Source organism: Falco naumanni, chromosome 8, assembly GCF_017639655.2.
Source record: "Falco naumanni isolate bFalNau1 chromosome 8, bFalNau1.pat, whole genome shotgun sequence".
Taxonomy (NCBI): domain Eukaryota; kingdom Metazoa; phylum Chordata; class Aves; order Falconiformes; family Falconidae; genus Falco; species Falco naumanni.
Window position 1 is genome coordinate 51,436,879 of NC_054061.1, and position 26,460 is coordinate 51,463,338.

Here is a 26,460-nt window from a genome sequence, read left to right on the forward strand (position 1 = left end):
TTGAAAACATGAAGAAATAAACCCCAAACACTGAGAGGCCCTAAGGCAAACTGTAGTACCTGGCATGCTGTCTGGCAGTACTGAGAGAAGTCCATAAGCTAACACAACCTGTTATATTAGGTTGCATCTGCATCTCACCTGTAACTTTTAAAATACTCCCGACCCTGTTCCTGGTCTAGCTGCACTTTAAGTTTTATGCAAAAGCCCAACCATGGTCTAGATTTTAGTAACTGCAGGGCTTTGAGAAGGCTATGCAGAATTTTAGAGGGACACATTTCTAGCTAGCATAAACTGGTAAAACTAAGTATAATGTTGTATATCTACTAACATCTATGCTCTCTTGCAATAAAACTTGATCATCATATTTTTAAGTCCCGCTAGTAAGTCTAAATCTGGTTTTGAATCAAGAAACTGGCTCACACAGATATTTATCATTTCTGTACTCAGTGTGTGTTATGGCCCTGATCCAGTGAAGCACATAAACACATGCTTAAGACTCATATCCCAGTGATTTCCTTGGGATTACTGATCTGCCTATAATTAAGTATGTGCTTACGTGCTTTGCTGGATTGGGATCTCCAAGAACAGACACACTAATGGATGAGAGAGAGAAAGAAAGGACAGCAATGTCTTTAAAACTTTACATCATTCTGAACTGACACTAATGGCGATTTTATCAAGCTAATTCTCCCTTGTTAGTCAGCAATTTACAGTGCCCTGGAAGCTGCTAGAGGGAATGATTGATGAGGAGTGTAATTTTGCGCTCTTGCACTGCCACTCCCTACACTCACTCAATATTTCTCCACAGCGTGCATGGTGGTGACAAAACCTCTCAGAAATTGTTGCTGAAATTGATGGAGCAGGATGAGAGAGGAGCCAGCACACCTGCCTTCTCCAGTCAAAGGCCATCAGCACAGAAAAAAGTAAGATTGATGGTGTTTAAATTAATGTGGATTCATTTTTCAGAAATAAGCTTAGCAGCAGAATTAACAAAGTTTTCTCACACTGCTCAGAACAAAAAGAGCGAGAAGAAACGTCTGTGCTGTTAATTATAAGAGCTGGTGCAACAGCTGAAGCTCTGACCAGGACCCCACACTGTCGGGCACTAACCAGAGGCAGCACGAACAGCCAGCTCCAGGTCTCACACTGCACTGCACTGGCAGCCACTGTGACCACTGCCAGTCCATTCTGGTGCCACCACCTCTGCCTGCCTGCCACTCTGAAGACCTATTTTCTGCCTTCTCCAGTGAAGGCTGATATACTTCTCAGCCCCATCTGCAGGGTGCAGATGACGACAAAACAAAGCCTGGAAGAACAGTGCTCCAAGCTGGAGAACAAAGCTGCCTCTTGCTCTCCGTAAGGACAGATAGAGAGGATACCTGTGTCAGCCTTCACCACATGCTTGCAACCCTCATTGCTAAAGAAACTCAGTCACCAGCCCAGGGGAGCAATGCTGATTTTGCTCTGCCTTTGTGCAAGTGGTAAGTTACTCCCTTTGAAGTGATGGAGCTATACTACTCCAAGCCTTCTACAGCTTTGCTTTTCATCATGTCAAACACAGTCATTCTTAACAGACCCTGGAAATGTCAACTGGTTGACCATTCTTAATGTCACTGCAAGAAATTTTCCATTATATTTAAAATGTTACCAGAGATGTGATACCAAAAACCCCACCAAAATTATATTCCTTCATGGAATATTATGAACAGACTGCTGTGTATTTAATCCTGACATGTAATTTTATCTCCATATGTGAGTTTCATAGTTTTTCTTTACTATTGTTATCAAGCCTCAGTATTCCAAACTGCTTTTATTTCTCTGGAGAAAAAATACATTTCATGGGTCTAAAAAAGGTCCATGTAATAGTTCACTACACTCGGCTATCTTTTCCTTAACCCTTGTTGTTGTCATAGGTAATTCACAGTTCAGGTACTATGTCTGAATTCTGACTTCTTTGGTTAGAGGCCAAAGAGTCCCTGCATCTTTTGTGAGACTTCTATACATCACTGATAATAAGCTGATGAGCCCACAGCCATTCAGGCCTTTCATGTTTCCTTCTTTAATGAATAACATTGCGATACTGCACATTAACAGCATCTTGCTATTTTTCAAACATTATTTGAAGAATTGGTGAACATTGCATGTTGTTTTCACACAGACTTTCAGCCTTCTAAGAAGGCATCTGAAATAGCTTCCTCTCCGGTTCAGTGTTTTCTCCCTTTTTTTCTTTCCTGATTAACTCTATTTCTGTTGAGACTATAGGGAGTGTTTTAAGGATGTTTTACTTGTTTGAACACCAGAGTAACAAAAATGCAGAGAATTATTCAATTCTCTGAATAATTTCTATTACACTGGAAAGTGCAAGAAAGGGCAAAGCTCTCCACAGCCAGCCAGGCACTACAATGTTCTTATTATTACTAGTTACAAAAGAAAAGCCTGTCTACATTAAAAGCATAAAAATCATTCCTTGTATGCTGAGGAAGTGCCAATGTTAGTGTCTCCCATTAAGTCTGAGCATCTGAAACACATACATACCAGCATTTGGTAAATTGTAAATTCTGGCAAATTCTTTTTCATGCTTCCCAAGTGTATTTCACAGGCTTATGGCTCAAGTAATTCTAGATTCTGCACAACCAACTGACAACTTGTATTTTTCTTCTGTACTGTACCACCGTTTAGGTGCCCACGGGTAAGAGCAGATGCCCAAAGAGGGGGTGTAACAACAAAGAGGCCTCAAAGACCTTCCACCTTAAGTAGACAAAATAAACCAGGGATGATCAACTGGTGGTCCAGGATGTCACCTAAAAGACAGTTTTATTTGTCTCCTAGGTACCTCACATGTTGACAGACTGACCAGTGTGACCATGTTGGGATGAAGCCACTGGGACTAGCAGGGTGTACTAGGACAGCTTCAGTACCACACACATGGGCTGTACCCAGCCAGCTTCCAAACACCAGGCAGGGAATCTAACAAGTCATGGTTATACTGTTTGTCCCCAAAATGAACAAATGGTGGATGACAGGTATACCACCATTCCCACCTCACAAATGGGAAAAAAGATGAACTCACTTGCTCAAGGTCAGCCAGAAGCTCTTAGAAAAGCTGAGAAGGGCACAGAGCTCCCCTGTCTCACTCAGTGCCATATTCACCCACCATCCTTTCTCTTACAATTTTATATGCTGTTTCATTTTTTCATTTAAAAAACCCACTTCCTTTTTACCAGACCTTGCACACATTTGCTCAAATGAGTAGTCCGTTGAAAGGAATTTCAGTAAGGATTTGATTTAGGGCTGAACCCTTCATCGACTAGAACTCTTCGGGGTTTTTTCTTTCCCTCCATGCAGAGTAAACCCAAGATAAAACATGGTTGTTTGTTATGTTTTCTTTAGGTGATGCTATACATTCACCAAGCATCCAAAATACCAAGCCACCTGTAACTTGGCTATTAAAAAACCCCAAAGAGCAAACCACAGCAGCTGAAGTAAGCCTTGCCTAGGGATTCCAGCATGATCACCTTCCCATGCTATGCACATGTGCCTGTCTGCAAGTATTTCTGAATTGTTCAGCTGTGAATATCACAGATGTGCCCTTCAAAACTCTCAGAGACTAGCAGAACACAAAGACAAGGAAAATGGACTAGCCTGTGTTCACTTACAACACAAAAAAAGCCCCAAGGGCAATCAATGCTTGACACACACGTGCAGCATTATTATTACAGTTGCCTAGGAACCAAAGCAAGGAACCTGCCTAGGGAGGGACGCCCATGTAGTAGATGAATGGAAGAAAGTTGGCGCTAATATGACAATGATTTGTCCCTAGAAGGAGCTTGTTAAGACAATGCCTTGTATGCCACACGGTCTTTACCAGATACAGTAGGTTTTTTTAAACACCATACTTAAAAACTGTTAATACTTCAGACTTGCTTTTGAAAAATTTGCCTCTGAAGAGGGAAAAAAAACCCAGGCCAAACAAAACCAGAACAGTGCTCAATATCCAGCCCCTCAAATCGTTACATCTGAAATTCCCTCAAAATGATTAATTCAGTGTTCAGGGAGCCAGCAGTGATTCAAAACATAATCAGAGTCTTCCTTTCCCTATACCTGCTCATCAGATGGGGGTTACCCTTGACATGCCAGCACAGCTTGAAGCTGCTCCTCATTTACAATGGCATGGTTGGGTCCTGGCCCCTGGGGGTACACAAACAGCAGAAATAACAATTGTAACAGCCCAGCTTGTGTGCTGGGGGAACTGATGCAGAGGGGTGAGCTGGTTACAGGCGGCAGCTAGCAAGGGTTGTACAGCAACTGCCAGCCTGCGCTGATGGGACTCACCAGGTAGATCACCCATGGTTTGCACCTCTAGGGGACAAGCCCAAACACAGCCTGATGTCTGTGACCAACGCTACCACTGCTGCTCTACTAATGCCACCCGGGGTAGCCAAAGGACACACTACCTGGTGTCCCTGCATGAAAACTGCCAGCCCAGGCTCTGCTCCTTTTTACCCAGCATGGGTTAGACTGAGCTGCTGGAGAAGCACCCCAGGCAGGGTGGGGAGGATGAATGAATAAGCCTCTATCCTGGCTCAGCCACCCAGGGCTTGCTACTGGGTGCCTCTTCGTCTGAGCCATCTCTTGCCCCAAGTCCTGTTGTGCCAGCACCCACTGCTGAGGTAGACTGCATCCAACAGATGTGCAAAGTGGTCAGCGATATTAAAGCCTCACAAATGAGGGGAAAAGAGGGCTGCTCACGGGAAGGGAGAGAAAACCCCCAGTGCTCCACCAGTGGCGGGGGGAGCCTCAGTATCAACTCCTCCATTGCTAGACCCAGAGAAATCACAGAGCAGGGCTTTAGTTTGGGTGCTCAGAGAACAATTCGTTACAGGTCAGGGTTGAACAAGAACAGCTTGATTTAACCACTTGCTATCCTCCTCCTGTGACGGTTGTGTACGCAGGCTGAATTACCACACCGGAGCACAGCAGTGGGGTCAAGCAGGAGCCAAGGGATCTTGCAGCTCCCAGACCCCTCTTCACAGAGCTCTGTCGCTCCTGATTAAGGAGGGATGCATGTCCTCAGCTTCCCCCCAGCTGCGGCTGCAGGGATTTATGCTACACTTATCTATGTATATTTTCATACTTGCCTCCAGCAGAACTAAGGACTCACTGTCGACCTCAGCACTGCACCTCTCAAGTTGTCTAAGTTCAGAGATCCCAAGCCATGTAACGTGGCCTGTACACAGCAGTTCACAATATAATACTAAATATATTCTATTTTTTTATATATATATATAAATATATAAATACTAAAATCAGTATTAAAAAAATTGATCTGAAACTCATGATTACACTGTAGTGAGTGGAGCTAGGTTACTTTGGAAAGGGGAAGAGCCCTGGCAGATCCGCTACTCGCAAACCACTGGCGAGGCTGAGATGCCACAGATATTCAAGTGTTTACATCGCTCACACACATATCCTCTGCCTCTGCTAGCTGCAACAGCTGCAACGCCCCTCCACCTGTCTTATTATTAATTAACTGTATTCACAAAGTAGTGGTTGAAGACCTAAAAGCAAAGATTAAGGCATATTATTAACAGTATTATTAACATAGTGCCCTCAACTGTTATAATTTGACTGCATGAGTCTACAATTTTGCTTTTTTCTGTAAGTCTCAAGTCTGGAAATCCTGCGATTACATTTATTAAAACAGAAAGGTAAAGGCATCTGGACTTCAGAGCTCTGCCATAGCATTGAAGACATGCCTATATGGACCCAAGATGGAAAAAAACAGCTTAACATTTAAAAAATAAAGTAAGTACAGAAACAAAAAGATTCTTAAGGTAATCGTAGAATTTCTGAGTGCTTAGAGCTGGCAGTGTTGGCTTTTATGGGCTAAGTCTGTCTTAGAAGGGGAATTTGCATGAGGAAGGAGAAGGAAGAACTAAGAGGTCTTGACTGGCAAGTTGGAAATATCTAGAGTGAGGAAGAAGGCTGAGCAGAGAGCTGCAAAGAAGAAACTGGAAGCGAGATGGCTGCCTCCTTCAGCCAGCAGGGTTGAGTACAAGGCAGCACTGCAGAGACCTTCCTACTTGAAATAGGAATCTGCCTTTACCATGAATATTCTAGTTAATACCGCTCTGAAATGAAGCAGATAAAAACAACCTATAAAGCTAATTCAGTTCTAAAATACAATGCTTGATGAAAAAGCCAGTATATTTTATCTTTCTTTTTATGTGTTCTAGGTAACACTACTGCACTAGCCTGCACAGACAAAAATCAGAAGATCTGGGCCAGAAGATTTTGACCAGTTTTGACAGATTCAGATGAAATTAAATTATCGAGAGAACCTAACACCTACTTAGTAAGTTTCTTTAAAGAAAGTGCTGAGCAGATCACTTCAGGGTGCTTTGAACCAACTATCAACACCCGATAAGCTAAGCTCTTTCAAAAATTAAGTACTAAACTACTAGCACAGCTCAGGTAAACTGGGCTTGGGAAACGGATATCTAGTATAAAATGAACTTATCAGAGCAAGAGGGAAAACAATGTACTTTGAGTGATACCTTTGACCTGTGCCAAGGTAATTCCTGGAAATGCTCTGCACTACGTATTTCAGTCTCCCCACCTAATATCTATCTTTAACATTCTCCCGAAGTATCAAATAGCTGGTTTTGTCCAGTGACACAACATCCATAACACAGTGAGCTGTAATCTTGCAAAGACTTCGGCACGCGCATAGAGCTAAGCACTGCCTCAGAGCCTTTAGTAAGACTTCTTGCTATGTGTAAAGTTAAGTACATTCATAGGTCTTATCAGGATGGTGGCCGAAGATTATAGAGGCATCCAAGCTGATTGATATAGTCAAGCCTGTTCTGTGGCACATCTATTTTTAAACTTGGGTCTTCTGGTTTGTATCTTAAAAGGTCTACATGCCTTAACTGATCTGTAGAACAAATTAACTTTGCAAAGTGAAAACAGTTTAGCCTTGATAAATGCATATGAACACAAAAGAGCAACTCTCCAGGGTTCACATACATCGAAGTCACCACATAAAAGGCAACGAACTGACTAAATCACAAGCAAGTAGCTTTACCAGCAAAACACAACAAACTGCCTGTGAAAGGAGTCCCTAGGATGCTGACACACAGGCAAGACCAAAACTTTATTAACTGGGTAGCATATATCAATCTTAACCACAGCTATAATTACTTAATTATCTAACTGGTCACAAAACTCTTTCTAATGAATAATCTATTATTGTTCCAATGGTATTTTTCCTCATTATTGCTTAAGTTTTAAAACTTGTTAAATATTGTTCTAGGTTATAGAACAAACACAACCACATGCTACAGACAGCAGTATCACTACACGGGCATTTTCTTTTCACCTCTGTTGTTTGTTTGGGTTTTTTTAATTTTAGGAGAAAGCAATTAAAACTTTTCACCATGGTAATGAAAAATAAGCAATATCAGAATAACTTGAAGAGCAGAGCCTGGCTGCTAACAAATGGACAAGAATAGGTCTAACAAGTCAATTCATAACCAGGGATATTTAAACATTTCACAACAGTTGTAAAAATAAAATTAGTGATATAATAGGGTAATTTTGTATGATTATTTACTAAATTTAAGCCCAGGGTGAATTTGGTCCAAGAAATAAAACAGGAGGTAGATGCTCAGGTTAAGTTGCCAGAGCTCCAGCAAAGGCAGAGCTGTGCAAATTTACATTAGCTGGCAATTTGCTCCATGAAACTGCAGTTAACTCAGGAGGATTTAAATATAGTCCTCATGATTTAAAGGCCTTCAAAAAGATGCTGAAATTGTGACATTTAGAAAGAATCCTGATGAATTGTTATATAAATATGGCGAAGACAGAAAAGAGGGAAATGGGGGGCAGAGGAATCAGACTGACTGGAAGAGGCACCCAAAAGGATGGGACAATTTTTAGAAATTGTTTAACTACTGAATCACAGCTTTCATTACGCTCTGTGCAGAATGGCCACCTCCCAAGAAAAGCCACAGAAAGGAAATATCATTAGAAAGCTTATGACTTTGTGAGCCCACTCTTACACTCAAGGCAGAAAACTGTTGTGCTGTATTGTTCAGCAGGATGTAAAGAGCCTGCCAAGCACAGCCCACAGACCCGCTAATTAAGTGAACTGATTGTGTTTGTTTTGGAACCGTTTGCCAACAAAGGAATGTGTCATGCTGATTAGTGAGAGAAGGGTATGTAATATATGTGTATTCAAACCCTGAGGAGTGCATAACCCAGGTATTCACTCTGTTTGCTCAAGGACTGACAAAAATGACTCTCAAGCAAATAACCTGACCAAAGAGAAACTCCAGCCCTCGAGAGGGGCCCTCCTTTTCTCTCAGCTGTATCTATCCAAAGAAGATCCATCCTTCATGAATTCCTACTGAAGACTGCTCCAGAAACTGCTGAGAATGTTTTAGAGAGAAACAATCTCTTCACCTCAAAGCTGTCCTAAGAGACCATGAAGATAGAAAAGTAACAGCCAGCTGAGAATCACCTGGGAATTGTGCCCTCTGACAGCTGTCACTCTTCTTTCCAAAGAGCAAGAAAGGTCAGGGAGGTAGCCAGAAAAACAAATGCCAGCTCAACACACCCCACCACCACCCACACACATGCAAACAGACCACTTTTCAAACATTTCAACAGAGAGATGAAGTTTGCAAAAGCTGTCATACACCCACTTTTGAATATTTCTAACCTAACAGTACAATTTGCTGGCAGAATTAGTAGCATGCTCAAAAGCCAATGAGCAACATTCAAAAGCAAGAAGGAAAACATGGTCTTCAGAGCTCAGCTGCTCCTCCCTCCCAAACTCAGCAGCTACAGCCAAGGTACCTGACAGTCCAGTACTGAGTATAAAATGTGAATACTATGTTGTAGACACCAACTCCAGAAAACCAGGATGGTGAAAGTGAACTGTAGTCAATTCCCACTGCACACTGTGGACTCAGAACAGTACAACTAAATCCCGAATCTCAGCTAACTGTTCACTCAGAGCTCTGTATGACACTTAACAAACAGGGAAAGCTGAACACGTCGTCAGAAATTTCAGGTGTAATTGCAAGTCTTCACACAAACGTTTCGTGACTTGCCAGTCCATCTGCCACAGGTTACTCTGTACATTATTTCACCTCAGCTTACCCTTGTCGCTGTAGTGGTCAGCACACCCACCTCAGAAATCTCTCAACTGTAAGAGACGGAACAAACACAAACCCCCTCTAGCCTGCCTTCTCCCTCACTGCTTTGCAGCTGATGAAGCTGCACAGTAAAACATGTAAGAGCTCCTCTGTTGGCATGACTTGCCTACAGTCTGAAGGTGGACAAGAACAAAAATACGGAACTGAAATAATCTGGTTAGTTTCAGAGGTACATGCACACACATGAGCAGTAATGAGATGAGAAAACTAACTAGGAAGGGAAATGGAAAATTCTGGGGATAAAAGCAAGATTTAGTGATAAGGAGTACAAAAGGAGTAAGCAGAGCGACCTCTGACAAAGTTAAAAGGAAAAATATTGGAGGACCTCTCATGTTGATCGTGTTCTAATTAAAATCATTAGCAAAGACCACTGTCTTTGGCATGACATCAACCACAACTTCACATTCGTAAAACATGAACAGAAGTCCTTTCTGGTTTCTAATTCACATAAAACGAGGAGCCAGAGCAGCTTCTTTTGGCTTTCACTGAACTGCTGACAAATACTACTTGATTCCAGGAGGTTTTAAACTCTGTAATTGTGAGGTATGCCTGATCTCAGCTGAAGGGCGGGGGAACAATATACATCCAACAATGGGTTTGTGACCAAAAATCCCCCAGACAAATCAAATGCACACAGATTTCAAGTAAACCTGTCTTCCCAAATGCTCTTACACCTTCTCATCAATCTTTCAGGAATATCTTCAGTCACCTCTTACACAGTCTCAACAGACATTGTATGTTTTATGTCATCTTAGTCTTTCTCTTTTTAACTCAGCCTATCTCACCATGCACCCTAGGTACATTCTTTCTTGAAAGCCATTTATAGAGCTCAGCTGCACACCTTGTTTAGCTTATGTCCACCTCTTTGTCAATGCATCTTTTAGAATGAGAGTCTGGAGAAAGAATGCACAAACAGCCTTTGAAATAGGTCAGGCTGAAAATCCCCAAAGACTAGTCCCTGGTTGCTTGTAATTTAACATCTTTGTGCATGCAAGGGAATCAGATTCTTAATGAAGCCCTTTTAACAGGCTGGTCCTGATTGTTTCCAAAGGTGGCTCTTCATTTTTTTTCCCCTTCAATGGAACACTTTGGAGAACAAATTAAAATTACTGTATTTGAAACAGCCAAAAAAGTACTTTTCTAAGGAGGAAGGCTGTGTTGTCAGACATACTGTCTTTCTGTTGAGTTAAAAGAAAATATTTTTAAAATCTCCTTTATTCAAAATCCAAGACATTTCTGAAAAACAGCAGCAACACTTCTGTGTTGCCAAGTCTGCTCTGGTTTCCTGCATTTTGCTACTAGGTTTTCCATGCAACTCCTGTCCCTGATCTGGCATCCAGTACTCCATATAATATGAAATGTTCTTTTGTTTAGCTTGGGACTGGCATATGCTTATACTTATTATGTAGCCACCTGAGAAAAGCAAAGTCATTTAAAAAAAAATAAAATCTTGTACACACAGGCAACAGAGGAGTATGCACACAGAAAAACAGAGAACTAGCCATAACATTTCATGGGGAAAACACTTCAGAATAGATGGTTATTTTTTTTATAATGGACAATCCCAGCACATCATGGGCTCAGTGACGTCCAGAAAGATGTCTGTGATCACCCCAGAGAATTCATCTGGCTTTTCAAGACACCTTTCAAACTCAGAGGAGCTTTGGATAAATCACAGTGTGATGCTGCTGGGGACTCTTCCCTTTCTGAACAGCTGTTCTGAGATTTACAGAGTTTGGGAAGTAGCTCTTCCCATCTATTTCCAAGTCTGCTTGTGGTGGCCTCCCTGGACCTGTAATCTAGTGTAGCTGCCCAGAAATGTGCATGGGTGAGATCCAGTCCCTAGTTATTTAAGTAAGAGCATACAAGGCTGAGAATCCGCAAGAATATGATATGCAAGTCAAATGTAAGACTGACATTACAGTACCTGCTTGTAGACATGTCCTCAAAGGGGTAAAGTATTTCTCCATTGTTGCAAATCTCACAGATGAAGCCCTTTTGACTACAAAGGCTACAGCTGTATACATGAGAGGTGGCAAACTTGATCACCTTCCCCAAGAAAGGAGCCAGTTTTCCTTCAATAACCTGAAATGAGAAGACAATATTGAATGAACTCAAAAAACCCCCGAAAGACTAGAACTCCCTGAAGGATGGAGACAGTATTTATTAATACAGAAATGCAGCTAAGTGCTGCTGGTTAAAACAACTGAAAAGTTACATCTCAGCAATTACAGCTCCATGAAATCACAAGTGATAATAGTAGCCAATGAATTGACAATGATGTAAATGTAAAAACTAAGTTACTATCTCTCTGTAAGTCTCTATATGGCAGTAACATACAAGATTAGTAGTAATTTTAAGTACAACAATGCATTCATTTACTAAGGCACAAAAAAGCAGATCAGAAAAGAGTTTAAGCCTCCCATATTATCATCTGATAGTTATAGATACTGCCTTACATTTATGATTTTCACTTGTTATTTTTTATGCACAAATCAAAGTTTTGTCTTTGTTCCTTTTCTTCCAAAGTGCAAGGTTTTTTTGTGTATTTTGTGTGAACAGAACCCTGGTTTTCCTCCTTTAGTGAGGTTGTGTTTCCCATTGAAAACCATTAAAATACAATATTCCCCTCATTGCCAAAATGAATAAATTCTCAGATAAAGTCTTGAATAGGAACTGGGTTTTTTTCCTTCAGTGTCCAGCTCTCAAAATCGAGAAGTCCCTCACTGCCAGACAATCCTGCTAGACCATTAGAAGTGATTAGCACTCCCTGTACTGTTGTGAAAAAACAGCCATGCAGTATAGATTAAACTGCTAGCCACAACACTCATCTAAATTTGTGACTCGGTGACAATGCCTCCATAAGGGGTGCTATTCAGGCAAAATAGTTTCCATTCAGATCAAACTTCCAGAGACTTTAAGGAATTCTGCTGGTGTAGGGAATAATGAAGATGGAATAAGGCCCTAAGTGTATATTCTTCTCTCCAGAGCTTCCTGTGGTCTGAATGGCAGCCTGCCAGATTAGTGATAAAAATGTGTCATGGGATTTGATAGTGACCTCTATAAAAAGGAAAAAGAATGCCATAATTGCTGATTGAGGAGGACTTGCACAGGGCTGTGCCCTGAATCCTAAAAGTGAGGAGATTCATACTTAACTGTGTGCCAGATTCGGTTCAGGCATCCCTTCCCTAAACACCGTAACATACCACTTGTGATTTGGGTTTAATGTAAACCAATCTAGAGAAACCAAAGGTCAAGGGAGAGAAGAACAACAGAGATACTGGAAGCACTCCTCCCCTATGTAAAGCAGAAAGGAAATAAATTTGTGTTCCAGGGCAACTTCCTGCCTGCTAGCCGAGACAGGCTGCTGAAGAGTACACGTGGAAAAGGAGGTGCATAGATAGCATTGATGGCATTGAATGCATGAGCTGAAATGTGTCCTCTCTTTCGCTTTCAGCTCCAGCCGGCTACCAACATCTGCAACAACAGGAAGCGGCAATGTTATTGCTAGTACTGCAGATAGGACATCTGCTCATGTTAGAGGAAAAATGACGTTCCTAATTGCATCCTGGTATAGGAAGATCCCCTTCAACTAGAACATAAACAATGCAGAGAAGCTGCTGCATGAAATATGAAATGAAGGTATAGTTCAAGGTAATGATGTTACTAACCTTCTAACAGATGGTCAGAAGTTAGTTTAGCTCCCCTAGACTGTGTTTTGTTTTTCATTTTAAAGGGAGAAACTTTCTGCTTGCAGACTCCAGAGTTACAGAGGGTCTGAAAGCCGAACAAGTTGGGAGCAGGGCAGAGACACGAGAGCTGACAGTATTCAATAATCAGGAGGAAAGAAACAGTGAAGCCACTCAGCTAGTGACACAGCTACAATCACCCTCCAAAAAGCCATTTAGCAGTTACAGATGAAATACACATACAAAGATAATAAATAACCCACAATATACATACATATTTTCCAAAGCATTTTCATGCTACAGCAACCACCTCTGACAGACTGCAAGAGCTCAACTTAAAATGCCAGTCTGACAACAGAGCTGCAAAGTAACACTTTTAAGTCTGTACTAATGTCACTATCAGCAAGGACTTAAAAGTTAAATCTCTGAATTAAAATCACATTTTATATAATGTAATAAACAAAATTAACATAATATATTACCTTCCTAAGCACCAGGGGTGAATTTAAGTCTGTACAGGGCACAAAAGTTTCCCTATGCTGAAGAGCTCACAACCTAAGCAAGACAGATTCAGAGTGGGCACCTGCCCCTGAGGAGCTGGTGTTATTTGTCCCTATTTATTTATTTGTACGGCTTGTTGTAGCACTGTAGTGGGTTGGCTTGTAACTCTGGCCACTGCAGACGTACAATGAAGATGGTATCTTCAAAGAGCCATGCATGCCAATTTTGCAACATGAATTACAGGCCATTTTACTGCATTATAGCAGGAAGACAAAATGCAACATCAAACTGATGTTATCACTGTTTTTAGCATCTGTAAATTTTGTGTCATTTTGTTTCATCAGAGACCTCAAGGCTGCGCACAGGACATGACTTTTGCCTGCAGCCTTCTCTCATTTGTGTTTGTAGTTAGCAAGAATAAAATCCTCATCTCCATTTACCCTGGCAAGCAAAAAGAAGATTTCTACTTGCTGTCCCCAAGAGGAGTTTCATGATAACACTTTCACAGTGAGTGTTTTATCGCCTGGGAAAAGAACCATAGGACATATAATCAAAGGTGTCAGAACTTCTCCTGTGACTAAGCACTCTCTTGTAACAGCCAGAGATCCAGGGTCAGTCAGTTTAGACATCCCAGAACCACTATGGCAGAGTCCCAGGATGCTCTCCCAGTTGATGCTGGAATCTGATTTTGAGTTTCAAGGAAACACAAGTGATTAAAACGTAGAAGTGTGTTAAACAAATGTAATTCATTATTCAGACATCGGGGCAAATCAGGACAATGATGACAACACCTGAAGAGACAGCCTTGGCAGAGCCAGTAACACCTGTGTCGTTCTTTACAGCTGTATCTGTTGCTAAAGCCTTTTAGTGATGGAGACTCCACAGCCCCCAGTGCAGCCTAACCCAGCACACATCTGTTCTCACTGCTGGAGTCACTCCTAAGCTTTGACCTGAACCTTTCCTAAGGACATTTCTACTTGCTTACAAAGTAAGTTCACAAAACAGAGAAACAGTGAAATCACACAGTACAAGTTGCAGGACAGTCCATCACATTTCATAAGAAATGTGGAAATTTAGCAGAAAACTAAGTTAAGAGTATGCCAAAGGAACAGAAACCAAAAATTTCACCATTGATGTATCCCTGTAACATAATACAGCCTCAACATGCACCCGGAAAGGCTTAAAAATATATTCGTGCCTCTTAAAAAAAACCCCACCAACCAAAAAAAACCAAAAAACAAAAAAAACCATCAAGCTTAAATTAAAATTTTTCTGAGTTCAGATTCTCTCCTACCTACAGCACACATGAAGAGCAAGGTCTGCTTTCTAATTGAATTCTTTGTAGTGCAAGCGTTTTGTCACCCCGTATTAAGGGTGAAAGGCGACTGATGATGGCACCCTAGTCATCAATTGATGGAGGGTGGAATGCAGCTTTCTCTTCCTAAATTGGTCAAGCATCCCATCCCAAAAGGATTCTGGACGTGGGCCATGTTCTTACAGTTAGCTTACCACTGCTGTACCTGGAGGATACTAGACTACGCTGCCTGGTGGCGACGGGAGGCAGACAGGTGTCTTTGGAGACCCAAAGCAAGCTGTGTCTCTCAATAGCCCCAGCAATTCACATCAGAATCACTGTCCACTTCTATGGGTCTGGATAAAAGACTTCTCTAAGCTACCACAGGACAGAAAGCCATGGCTTTGCATACTGCTGCTGCTAACTGTGTGTCTCGCATTAGGAATTGTATAAAAATACACACCCACATGTACACACATAAAAGGCAGGCCCTGCCCTCAAAGCACTTACTATTTAAACCCACAAAACAAGCATTGCTTTTTACACTAACTGCCACTATCTCCCACCCTAAATGGGACAATCTGTGTTATGGAGAAGACTCCGTGCCCATAATCCAGAGAGCATCCCTCCGGCCAGTGCACAGCTGCAAGTGCCAGGGAGGGGAGAGGAGAAGCCAGGAAAGCCAGCAAGGGCAGCAACCCACCCTGCTGCCCAGCCTCCTGCACCCGGCTTGGGAAAGCTGAGGTGTATTGGCAAGCAAGAGGGGAAGGCAGAGCCTTGTCTGCAGCAGTGGGAGAAACTAAAGTGTATACACACAATCTGAACACATGCCAAAGAGGTGCCGGGACAACTATTTTAGACGATTTCTACAATAGAGGCTTTTCATACAAGTGAAAGTTATGAGTAAAGGTAAATAAAATTTTCTTCTCTGTATATCTTTGTGCTACTGTTCAGTTAGGCAGCAAATATAAATCTAACAAAACAATTATGCTCTGTATGACTGAGGGGGGGGGGAAACGTGGGGACTGCCAAACGCTAGCAAAGAAGCCAATGCTGGCAACCACTGCAAGAGCCTTGGGTGGTGGGAAGACACAAAGCACATGCACTGGGCTGTTTTTCCTGATTCAGCAGGAAGACAGAAGATGGAAGGCAGCAGGGGCTATGGTACAAGTTGAAAACTCTTTGGATACATCACATTAATATGATCATGAAGGCAATATGTGACCAGTCAAAGTTTAACTACTTGTCAGGAGGGCTGCTGGCCCCCAGAGGTTTCTTGATCCTGCTGTCCAAAAACTGGAAGTTACTCATAGTTCCCTCGCTCTCTTAAAGTGATCTTTTCAGAGCCAGCTGCCTCCGGAGAGCAAGAACTGGAAAGGCCATAGATCACAGCACCTTCCACAGGCGAATCCTCCTTAGTGGCCCACTGTATGCACAACAGGTCATTTCCCATAGACAACTTCCAGGAGCAGCACGTGTTGCCCAGGGGACTCTCACCGGTATCCCTGTGCCCTACCTTCATGACACATTTCTGAGCCCACGATGCTGTCCTGCACCAGAGGAGAGGCAGTCCCCTCACCTCCAACACACTGTGCTACAGCTCTGTACTGACTCCATGCCTCTTCCAAGCTGTCCAGGCTAAGCAGAATGCTAGTAGAAGCCCACCTCTGAAGGTCCCCCATTGCCCAGCCCTAGCCCTGGCCCCTAAACCTCCTTCTCCCATGCAGCACAAGACAAGGGGTTCAAAACCCCAGCCCATTACACACAGCAGAGAGAAGTCAAGCCGCTTTGTCTTCCCTTTTCAGTCAACAAAGACTCCTTGTATGCGAACATACTTGCCAGCATGAAGGAGGGTTGCACAAACTGGTCTCACGGGACAGCAGTGTTGCAATATGTATGTTTTCATACGAAAGGCCAAACCAGAAAGGTGGCCAAGGTAACAGTGGCAGAACTTCTCATCTCTGTTGGGAGTTCTAACCCAGAGAGATGGTAACCTAAATCAATGGCTTGTGATAATTTTCTGTTTGGAAAACAGAACAAGACCAAAAAAAAAAAGGCATAAAAAGCCCTAATACAAAATTAGTTAAGAGTTTGTTCCAGTCCCTGACAGTTGTTCAAATCAGAAAAGACATAACAGAAGCCTCTGACTGTCAATGAAAAGCAATCAAATATTGATGACACAAGGTAAGTAAGTAAGTCCTCTCTAAACTCAGACTATGTCATTCCCAAAGAGGTAATATTACAAGGGCTTTGGGGGTAACTAGAGGGGGAATGCATAGAAACAGAAGGAAAAATGAGTCAGCTGTAATCCACTATTGCTTCAAGTAACACCTCCATAGCCTTCCACCCACCTATTAGACCACGTCCACAGAAATACCCAACATTTGCATCGTGACCACATAAATCAACACTGACATCTATCAGACATGATGAACTTTCTGGACAGGAGAGAAAAAAAACAGTACAGTTTTCAGACATTTCTCAGGGCAGCGAGTGTTTGTTTTGAGGGCAGGGCTCCTATCAGCAATGCTAGCTAACAAGTAAAAGGTAAAGAGTAAGACCTCCATCCCCGCAGGAGTCTATATGGTGAATCTGAGTGAGGGCCATCAAGTCTCCTGCTCTGTCTGCACATTTTTACCAACTTCTGAAAGTGCAGTAGATGTTTACATAGCATGGAGATCATAAATACCTTTGATCACCTACATGAGGACTGTCCAGACAGGCGGTAAAGGGAATACAGTTTGCTGAGCTTTCAGATACACTGTTCTGCTCGATTCTTAACCTCTGCCAAGGTTAAGAAGTCCAAATTCTGAAAAGTGTCATGGTATGTTAAACAACATCAAGGGTTTCGGGATTAAAATAATTTAGATTAAATTCACTAGTCTGAGTAATTTCTAACATCTGATAACAAAAGAAAGAACAGAAGCTGTTAAAAAATAATTTTTTCTTATATTAAGATCCAAGAGAATGGAGAACCAACAGATGAAGAATATTTTAAGAGAAACTCTCCAGAATCTAAAAGAAGGCAATCTACCTACATCTGTATATTTTGCCAGCTCTGGCACAAGGGACAGCCAACAACCACAGGCATCATGTAACAGCGTGCCCAGGAACCCCATCACTTTACTGTGTCTAAGTGACCAAGGAATAAACACTGAGAAGGGAGCTAGAAATGTCCTCAACTCTCCTGAATCCTCAGTCCTGGACCTGTGATTTCCTCCTGTACCAGAAGCACAGGAGGAAACCCTGGTTATCATCCTCATAGACTATCTGTTGCTACTGTTCTGCTTTAAGAACCCCCACACCAGGGTTACGTATTCCAGGTAAAGTGGTGAAAATACTGTAAAACTCAGATTCTGTATCAGGGCCACTGTGAGACAAGCTAAATTTGCAAAATGGCTTTGTGACCCCACCCTTGTAAATCAGCTTGTTAATCATTATCATCACAGAGGTGATAAAGTTGTTTTATAAGCCAACACTGAAGCAGTAACATTAACTACCTATGTAGGGGCTGGTGTGTTTCTCTGCAGATAACATTTATTAGAAGGCACTCTCTTTAAAGACACAGGTTTCCTTCGTAGCCTTCTTCTGGAGCACTGAGCGATCTGTTTCACTTATTCCTCCAGTCTGATTTACATGTCAGACACAAGTGACGCCTGGAGGGGATGGGTTAAGTGATATGAAATCCCTAAAACACCTTGAATTACAGGTTCAAATCTCAACTGGATTGTCCCGGCCTCTCCTCCTGACAGAACACAATTTTATGATTATTTCTCAAGGCCAGACCCACACTTGGCTCTCTCTCAGAGACAGACACAGACAGAATCTGCCAGGAGGCACTGACGCAATGCAGAAGAGACATGAAAAGACCAAGAGGCACTGAGAAAATTGAAGGGGTGGTAGACATGAAGCTCATTCACCACCCCCAATTATATACATTGAAGGGATAGAAAGTACTTTAATTAGTGGCATTAGTGTCACAAGCACGTCTGGCAGAAGGAAGTTATTTGAAGGAGCAGTCAATAATCGTGCACAGCCTTCCACCATCCTCTAAAGACAAGGTTTCTTCTTCTTCCTGGTTGTTTTCTTTCTACCTCTCCAGAAACAGCTGGTCTGAACCAAGCCTTTTGCTAAGAAGCTCAGAGGAAAGCTCCAGCTTTGCCTAGACTTCGGAGTACCACAGAGAGCATACTTCCTGGGCAGAATGAAAGGGCAAATCTCCTGAACAGATCTGCTTGGATTCACCACTGTGCTCACTGCCCTCCAAATTCCACTGCTGGAAACTTTGTGGAGGAGGACTAAACGCTCAGCAATCTTTCCTCACCTCCTGGACAGATGAGAAATATGCTTTTGAAAGAACTACTAATGATATAAGAAAATAAGGCTAGAAAAAACACCTCTAGAAACCTCCAGTTTACTCCTCTCCCTGCGGCACAGCCGTCAGATGACTGACTTGCTTAAAAACTTCTCACCACAGAGATACCACAATGCCCCAGCACTCAAAATGGCTGGAAAGGTGTTCCTAACTCCTGCCTCAGACCTCTTTTGCTTCAGTCAACTACCTTTGTTTCACACTCTACGTCCCATCCTTACATTGTGCAACCTGTTTCAGAATGCGTTTTCTGATGCATTCTGTTCTCTGTCACAGGCGATCACTGTCACAAACTGGGAAGAGTAAGAACAGATTAGGATGCAGGAAAGCTACAATGGTTGCCTTTACCTGTTTGCTAAGTGGAGAATAAGCAAGTGTTTTCCACATCCCTTAAGCACGGAAATTGGGCATTAAAGCGCAAAGGGTAAATGGAATCTCTGCCCTGTGAGAGATTTCAGCAGGGTCAGGATTTCTGCGATGAAAACATGGACATGGAGACAAGCATGCCACAATATGCTTAGCTAAGGATAATGCAAGCTGCAAAGAAAGGGAAAACACATTCCCCTGGCTGGGAAGTTCCTAGTCATTTATTTCTAGGGAACAGACAATGCTCATGGACTGCTAATTTCCTTGAGGATTTTTTCCCCTTCCGTTCACCAGATTCCTAACACCGTGAATTCTTGTTATGATTTCAATGCACAATTAATCTTTAGTTCAGAGGAAAGGGAAATGGAATGAGGCAGGATGATCATGCAGTAAAAGCCCCAGGGAGGTAGATATCAGATCTCAGCTCTGCCCCGTCTTTTGTGTAATATACTGGTCCAGTCAGCTTTCCTTGCTCCATTTTGACTCCCAGTCATCTCTTTCAGGTTGCCTGTCTTGTTTATTTAAATTGCAAGTGACTTAAGGCAAGAATAATTTCTTAATATTAGTATGCACACACAGTCACTGTGCACTGCCGTAAAACAAATTAAAAAAGAACACAGCAGTAACTTCAAGAGCAGCCCCATTTTTTGTTGCTACAGCCATGCTATGGGCCACAACCCCAGCTCCAGACAGTAAGGGTGACACCACCCCATCCTCTCTCTCTCCCCTTCACAGCCTTTGCAGGTCCCTGGCTGTTCCAAAGGCCTGTTCAGCTCATGGTATGGGTGGCAGCAGGGTGGACAGGAGTAGGTGAGGCTAGGGACTCCATTCATCCACTGCTGACATCAGCACAAGCCACTGTCTCTGACATACATGTCACCATTTTGCCATCGCTGGCCTTGACACAGGCAAAGCAACATCACACAGCCACACACTGTGCTGTGCTAACTCATCACTCACCCAGGGCAGAGAACAACCTGAAAGGAAACCTGGCGATAAACATTGCAAAGAACAAAAAAACCCACAAAACCACCCACCAAATAAATCAAACTAAATGAGAAATGAGTGAGAATTTGAATAAACAGAAATCACAAGCTCCCTTTGGCTTCTTTGCACCAGGCAGACCACACTGACAGCAGAGCTGTTTGCGGTCCTTCCAAACCAGACCACTCAACATGTTGCGCTTTAATTTGGTATTAAAGTGATATTCCACAAAATAGCTACTAACTATAACAGGCACTGGGAAGAGGAGGAAAAACAAAACAAGGTCAGGAGCAAATGCTGCTAATCCGTGACAAGCACGTATAGGCAGGGGGCAAGGTGAAGATGGAGTTTTACCTTGGCTGGGGGAGAGGAACAAACTGTTGACAGCCCAAGTGAATTTACAGCAGGAGGCAGAGAGGCTGACAAGGTCTCTCCGAGCCCTCCCCCACTCCTCTCTTGGAAAGAAGAAGAGCCTGAAATTTCAGCACGTCTCTGGGTGCAAGCTGACACAAGTGAGAAAGAGATGGAATTGTCTCAGTATAAAAAACACGCCTGGAAATCACTCGTGCCAGCTCCCCAGCAAGCCCTGCAACAAGGCTCCAGCCCTACAACTTCTGCCTTCACACTCACTGTGTTTCAATCACCTTACCGCCTTTCTCCTTCCCCCAAGGTTTCCAAGGCAGCTACATGTCAATTTTGTCACACCCCGAGTTCTCCTAATCCTGCTGCAGGGATGAGTTATAGGTTGTTTTAAGAAACAGGTATTCAAGCAAAGGTTAAAGGCTGTTTTAATCAAACAAGCTTGAAAAAATACCAGGAATTTGGCTGGTAGGGAACAGAAAGCGCTTGCCGTAGCTTAAAAACATACGGGACTCTATACACACAAGCAAATACACAATATGCATTCAGGCAGAGAGTATATGAGCTAATATATGTGCGTCTTTTTTTTTTAAAGATTAAGCAGGCAATTGCATGCAGAGATAACTGACTCTACATGCCCACTGCATAAGTTGTTATTTCACGGTGATATCACAAAATTTGAAAATTTCCTGTCTTGCACAGGACTGGATCAGGGCATTTTAAGGAGGAGTCCTCTGAAAGATTTTAGAACGAGACAGCAACATACCAAGAAAATGGCTAGGGTTACTCTGAAAAAACCTCTGCGAGTACAAAGTGTATTTTTAAAAAGTCTCTAAAAAAGAAATGTTCTTCTCTCATCCAAGCAGGTACCCCTGAGACAGTATTTTGGTTTCTCGGTAAATATGGTTTCTTGGGATGTTATTCCTTGAGATATGCCCAGCTGCCTCTCCTGAATAGACATTTTACGTGAAGTACGAGGTTAGAGCCCTATCTTCCACACTGCTAAGCCTGACCTCCATTCCGCACAGCCAAAAAAGAACAGAAGAAACCTGGTTAGCACAAAGGACTAGAGAAGGGGTAGCTTCTATTGCTACTGCCTCTTTCAGGGGCTGAAAAAATTAAAATATCTCTGGACCTCTCATCTTAGAAGCTCCTGCAAGCCTCTGGCACCACTGATGGGTTGTTTTAAACAGTTTCGTTCTAAAAAGCCACACTTAACCCCAAGCAGCCTCGATTATACATTCACATGGAAAAGCACCACATGTATTTAATAAGCCCTGTTGAAAACTCTGGTTTCAAGCAGTGCAAAAAACCAGTTCTGCTCTTAAAAATATCTATTAACAATCTTGCTGTATCACCACACTTTGTCTCCAAGACTTTAACACACCTAACTCAGATGAACTTGTCTTCCTGGCTGCCACTTGCCAAAATGCTCCTGGCCAGGTCTTCACCCACGAGCCTGGCCGGCTCTGCCACACTCTCTGCCTGACCACGAGCCATTCTGAATGACAGCAACTCCCTTCCCCAGTGACGCTGTGGTAAAAAGGAAACACCAGTAAGATCGTTGCCATTACCACTAATTGTAAGCAGAGCTGTCAGCACTTCAGGGAGTTATACACACACCTGAAATATCAGCTAACCTGAAGTTTCCTGTTCTGCTGACAGACAGCTCAGTGCTAGCAAACTCCAGGGAGTGACAGAAATGAGTGATAAAGGAGCCATAGCCACAGGAAAGTATACCAGCTGCTTAATTGATCTTTTGCTATCAGAACTTTTAATATTTAAGGAAATGCATATACTGTGCTTCTCCCATTCTAGGACTACTCTTTTGCTAATACAGTTACCACAGTCAAGCAGGCACAGGTTGTAAAAGAAGGGCATAAAGATGGCTATTAGCATCATGTCATTAGGGTCCAAGATGCATGTTTACACAGTTCAAGCACAGAATTATCTAAATGCCTCAAAATCTTAGTGTACTGTAATTACACAACATATTTAAAATAGGTCAGACAGACTAGCCCTCCAAAGTGCTGGGCTTCCCCCTTTTGAACTCAATTGTGCTTAGGATGTCTACTTTAAAAATATGCATAGTAAAGTAGGACCCATTTTACCTTAATCCCATTAAAAATTATTTGTCCCGCGTCAGAGAAAGCCTGCAACAGAGCGGGAAAGAGTCCAGATCTCATGTGCCTGAGGATAAGAACTGGACCACCATGCAAATTAACGATGTGTAGATCTCTCGCCTCCCCACACAACTATCTGTTTCTGTCTACCTCCTCCCCAATACTTAGGAGCAGGGGCTGCCCCTGACGTGGCAGTTAAAACCCACCACTGTTTTAAACCAACTCTAGTCTGAGCAACATCTTCCAACCCATGGTCAGCTGAATACTGGTAGTGACGCACTGGAGGACTTGCATCTCTGTCACACATACCGTGTCAACTCTTGCTTGTGAGGCTGGAGCATAAATCAGTGTTTTCACTATGGTACTGAACTCTGAAGCGTGGCAGCTACGGCACAGCTGTGCCTGGCATTTTGCTGCCCTTGTTGAGCATGGTGAACTCCCACAGAGAACTGCGACAGACAAATCTTCAGCCATCTCAGCACGGCCAGGCCTGCCAAAAAGCACATTCTCCTTCTCATTTGCTACCTCCTGCACCTCAAGCCAAAAAAGGGCTTGCCTAAACTTAAAGGATCTGCTGGCACAGCTACAAGGGTAAACCCCTTTGGTAAATAAAAGTTTAAGCCGATACAGTTTATATTGAATCACTGAATGAAGCAAACGAGAGCAATAGACCTCCTCATTGTATCACTGAGTTTGGGCTAATGCTTTTACAGCTGCGGCTATATCCACTAAGAGCAGGGAGTGGGGTGGGGGGTGTTTGTCACGCATCTACCCCAGTAACACTTCTAGAACTAGAGCAAGTGCAAAGCATGTAAGCCAAACCCCAGTTTTGTCACTCAATATAGCCACATGCACACAACCATCTTTCACCAGCACAGGCATGTGGGTTGGATGCCACATCCCATCCTTTTTACGTGTCAACAAAAAGAAGCTGCTGGACAAGGACACCACCACTGATGGGCTTGGAAGTCATTAGGCTGTACATCATACATCTAAGCTAAGCATTTATCAGTAATTGTATGAGGACTGAGTGATCAGAAAAGAAGTTTTACTTCTGAAAACACCAGCAAGTAAAGAGCAAAAAGAAGTCCACATGTCCTTGTCGTCTTTGCTATGTTTGGGACTTATTAAACAACTTGTCTAAATCAACCTAAAATTCTGGACATACAAAAACCTAGAAAGAGCACCTCCAATCTCCTCCACCTCACTCTAGGAAAATAAAGGGAAAATCCAAAGAAAATGAGGTATTATGATAGTACGAAATGAGTTAAAAGCCTGGAAAAGTGAGCGACACCTATCAATTTCTTTGTTCTCCTAAGGCTTCCTAATCCTGCCCTAACAATATACTAGGCTCAAATTAAGTACAACTTCTGTTTCATGAAAGTTCATTTTTATTCCCCACATTTTTGTTAGGGAACTTTACATGCACAAAATCCTGAACAGAAACATTAGGAGTTTCCTATTAGGAATGCTTCTGTTAGATCCAACCATTCATCTAGTGCAAAATGCTATCAGACACTGTGATCAGTACAGTATATGTCAGAGGAAGATGAAATCATTGATCTGTCAATAGGGAAGACATCTTCCTAATCCGCTCCATAAATAATATGTCTATTCTGTAACCTTAAAATCTCTTTATCTACCATAGTGTAACTGTGGACATTCTCATTATGGATATTTAATCCTCTCAAAGATGATAAACTTCTGGCCTCAGCAATATTACTACAGCATTAAGTTCCTCATGCTCACTGTGTGCTCTGCAAAGAAGCATTTCAGTTAAGGATTTTTATGCACATCATAGTCACTGTATGACCTACGCTATATTATTGTGAGAATAGGTCTCTCCTGTTCATCCTTTCTCTCCACTGTTCTTCGCATTGTTTGTAGGTTCATCTACAGCTAGATAGTCAGGAAAGTTGATCTGAAGTAAATGGATGTTTTAATTACATTTTAATGGATTAGTTTATCTACAATGTAAAAATAGATAAATTATACTACATTAAATCCCTGTTGGACATACACATTCAGAATGAAAATGGCCTTAATACAATTTAGCTCACTTTGCTCCCAAAGTAAATGGAGATAAACCAAATGAAAGCTGCTTATATTTTGAATAACAGTATTTACACAGTGATTCAATGTAATTCAACTCATCATTTTAGATTCCCATATCTTGTCACTTCAGGTTTTTTACCCCAAGTGTTCTCGTGTAAACAAGTCTTCAAATCATCATCTTTTATTTTAATCTCGTACCTCACTCACAATTTACATCCCTGACATCCAGTCATCTCTGCTGTTACGTGGATCCTTTCTATTTTAACATATCTTTTAGGGGTAGTATAACCAGGATGAAATAATTGACATGATTAACAGTGTTTCTACCATAAAGACCATCACTACAATAATCTACGTACAATTGTGTATCTTCCTATTTAACACAAAAAACAGGCAAGACATTAGTTAACTCTGTGTGGATTAAGCATCTGAATTCTGAACTCATCACAATAGCTTCCTCAAGTCTTTTACTTTAAAAGCTCCCATTAATATGGATTCTAATGTAAACAACAAGAATTAGTTTTCCTAAGAAATGCAAGAGTCTTGTCTGAGTCTGTTTCTGTCCAAATCAATGTTTAACAGTGTAAAAACTGTTAGTCTCAACAAAAGCAGCCCCATAGTCACACAAAATGAATGGACAGGTTTTAACTCCGACTTGCATGAACTGTGTCCACTTGTCCATAAAACCAGTGATACGTCCATTAGCAATGCCTGCAGGGAGCAGAGTTCATACCTCCAATAGGTTTAGGGTGAAGCTGCCCCGGACTGTGACTGCATCATCAGGGACCATACTGCACATAAATAAAAGTAATCCATTTTTCCAGTGTACTACGTCTGCTAAAACCAGCAATTTCAGGAGTGAATACTGGCTTCCTAACAACTGGAGGTCTTCCTCTTTAAAGCTTTAATTGATTGGAATAGTCCTGGATAAAATGGCTAACAGAGACGCACGGTGCTACGGGTGACACAGGGCAGGTTACTGCCTGAGTAGATGACACCAGGGAGGGTCGCAAAGGAAAGCAATTGAAGACAATAGGGCAGAACAGGCAAGCTGTCACACTTTGGGTTTCTGTTTCCTAAATGTGAATGCACCTGATTAGTTATCTTATCTGCTAAACACCTCCAACAACTGCAACAAGAGGATTCTGAGAATACGTACCCAACAGGAATGCCCATCGACAGACCTGCTGTAAACTTTACTGTAGTCCCTGGGTCCCTGGTCTGCAGTGAAACCTTGCTGGGGTACGTGTGTGCGTTTGTGTTTATTTTAAACAAGCATGCACATACAAGTAAAGATGATCACTTGCTGCCTCTTTGGTTAAAGGTCAGACCTACTCACATCTGTACTACAAGCATCTGTAAGAACTAGCAAAACCACCACCTCACCATGATGTGGTGAGTTTCCAAGATTAAGGCCATTTTTTTCAAATTCTTCCGCTCTGCTTTTAACTTCACAGTTAAGGTCTTCCCATTAGAGCCCTATCCAAACTGA

General features: G+C 42.3%; 1 protein-coding gene across 4 annotated transcripts in view; it reads right to left on the reverse strand.

Moving 5' to 3' along the window:
• PLEKHM3 (pleckstrin homology domain containing M3) overlaps positions 1-26,460 on the reverse strand; it is a 122,738-nt gene that overhangs the window by 32,008 nt on the left and 64,270 nt on the right. For all 4 annotated transcript variants that reach the window (XR_005829325.1, XM_040603612.1, XM_040603611.1 and 1 more), the window contains one exon: positions 11,152-11,309. Coding sequence is in view for 3 of the 4 variants with exons in the window: in XM_040603612.1 (XP_040459546.1) it covers positions 11,152-11,309 (158 nt within the window). In the remaining variant the exon portion in view is untranslated. The remainder of the gene's footprint in view (positions 1-11,151; positions 11,310-26,460) is intronic.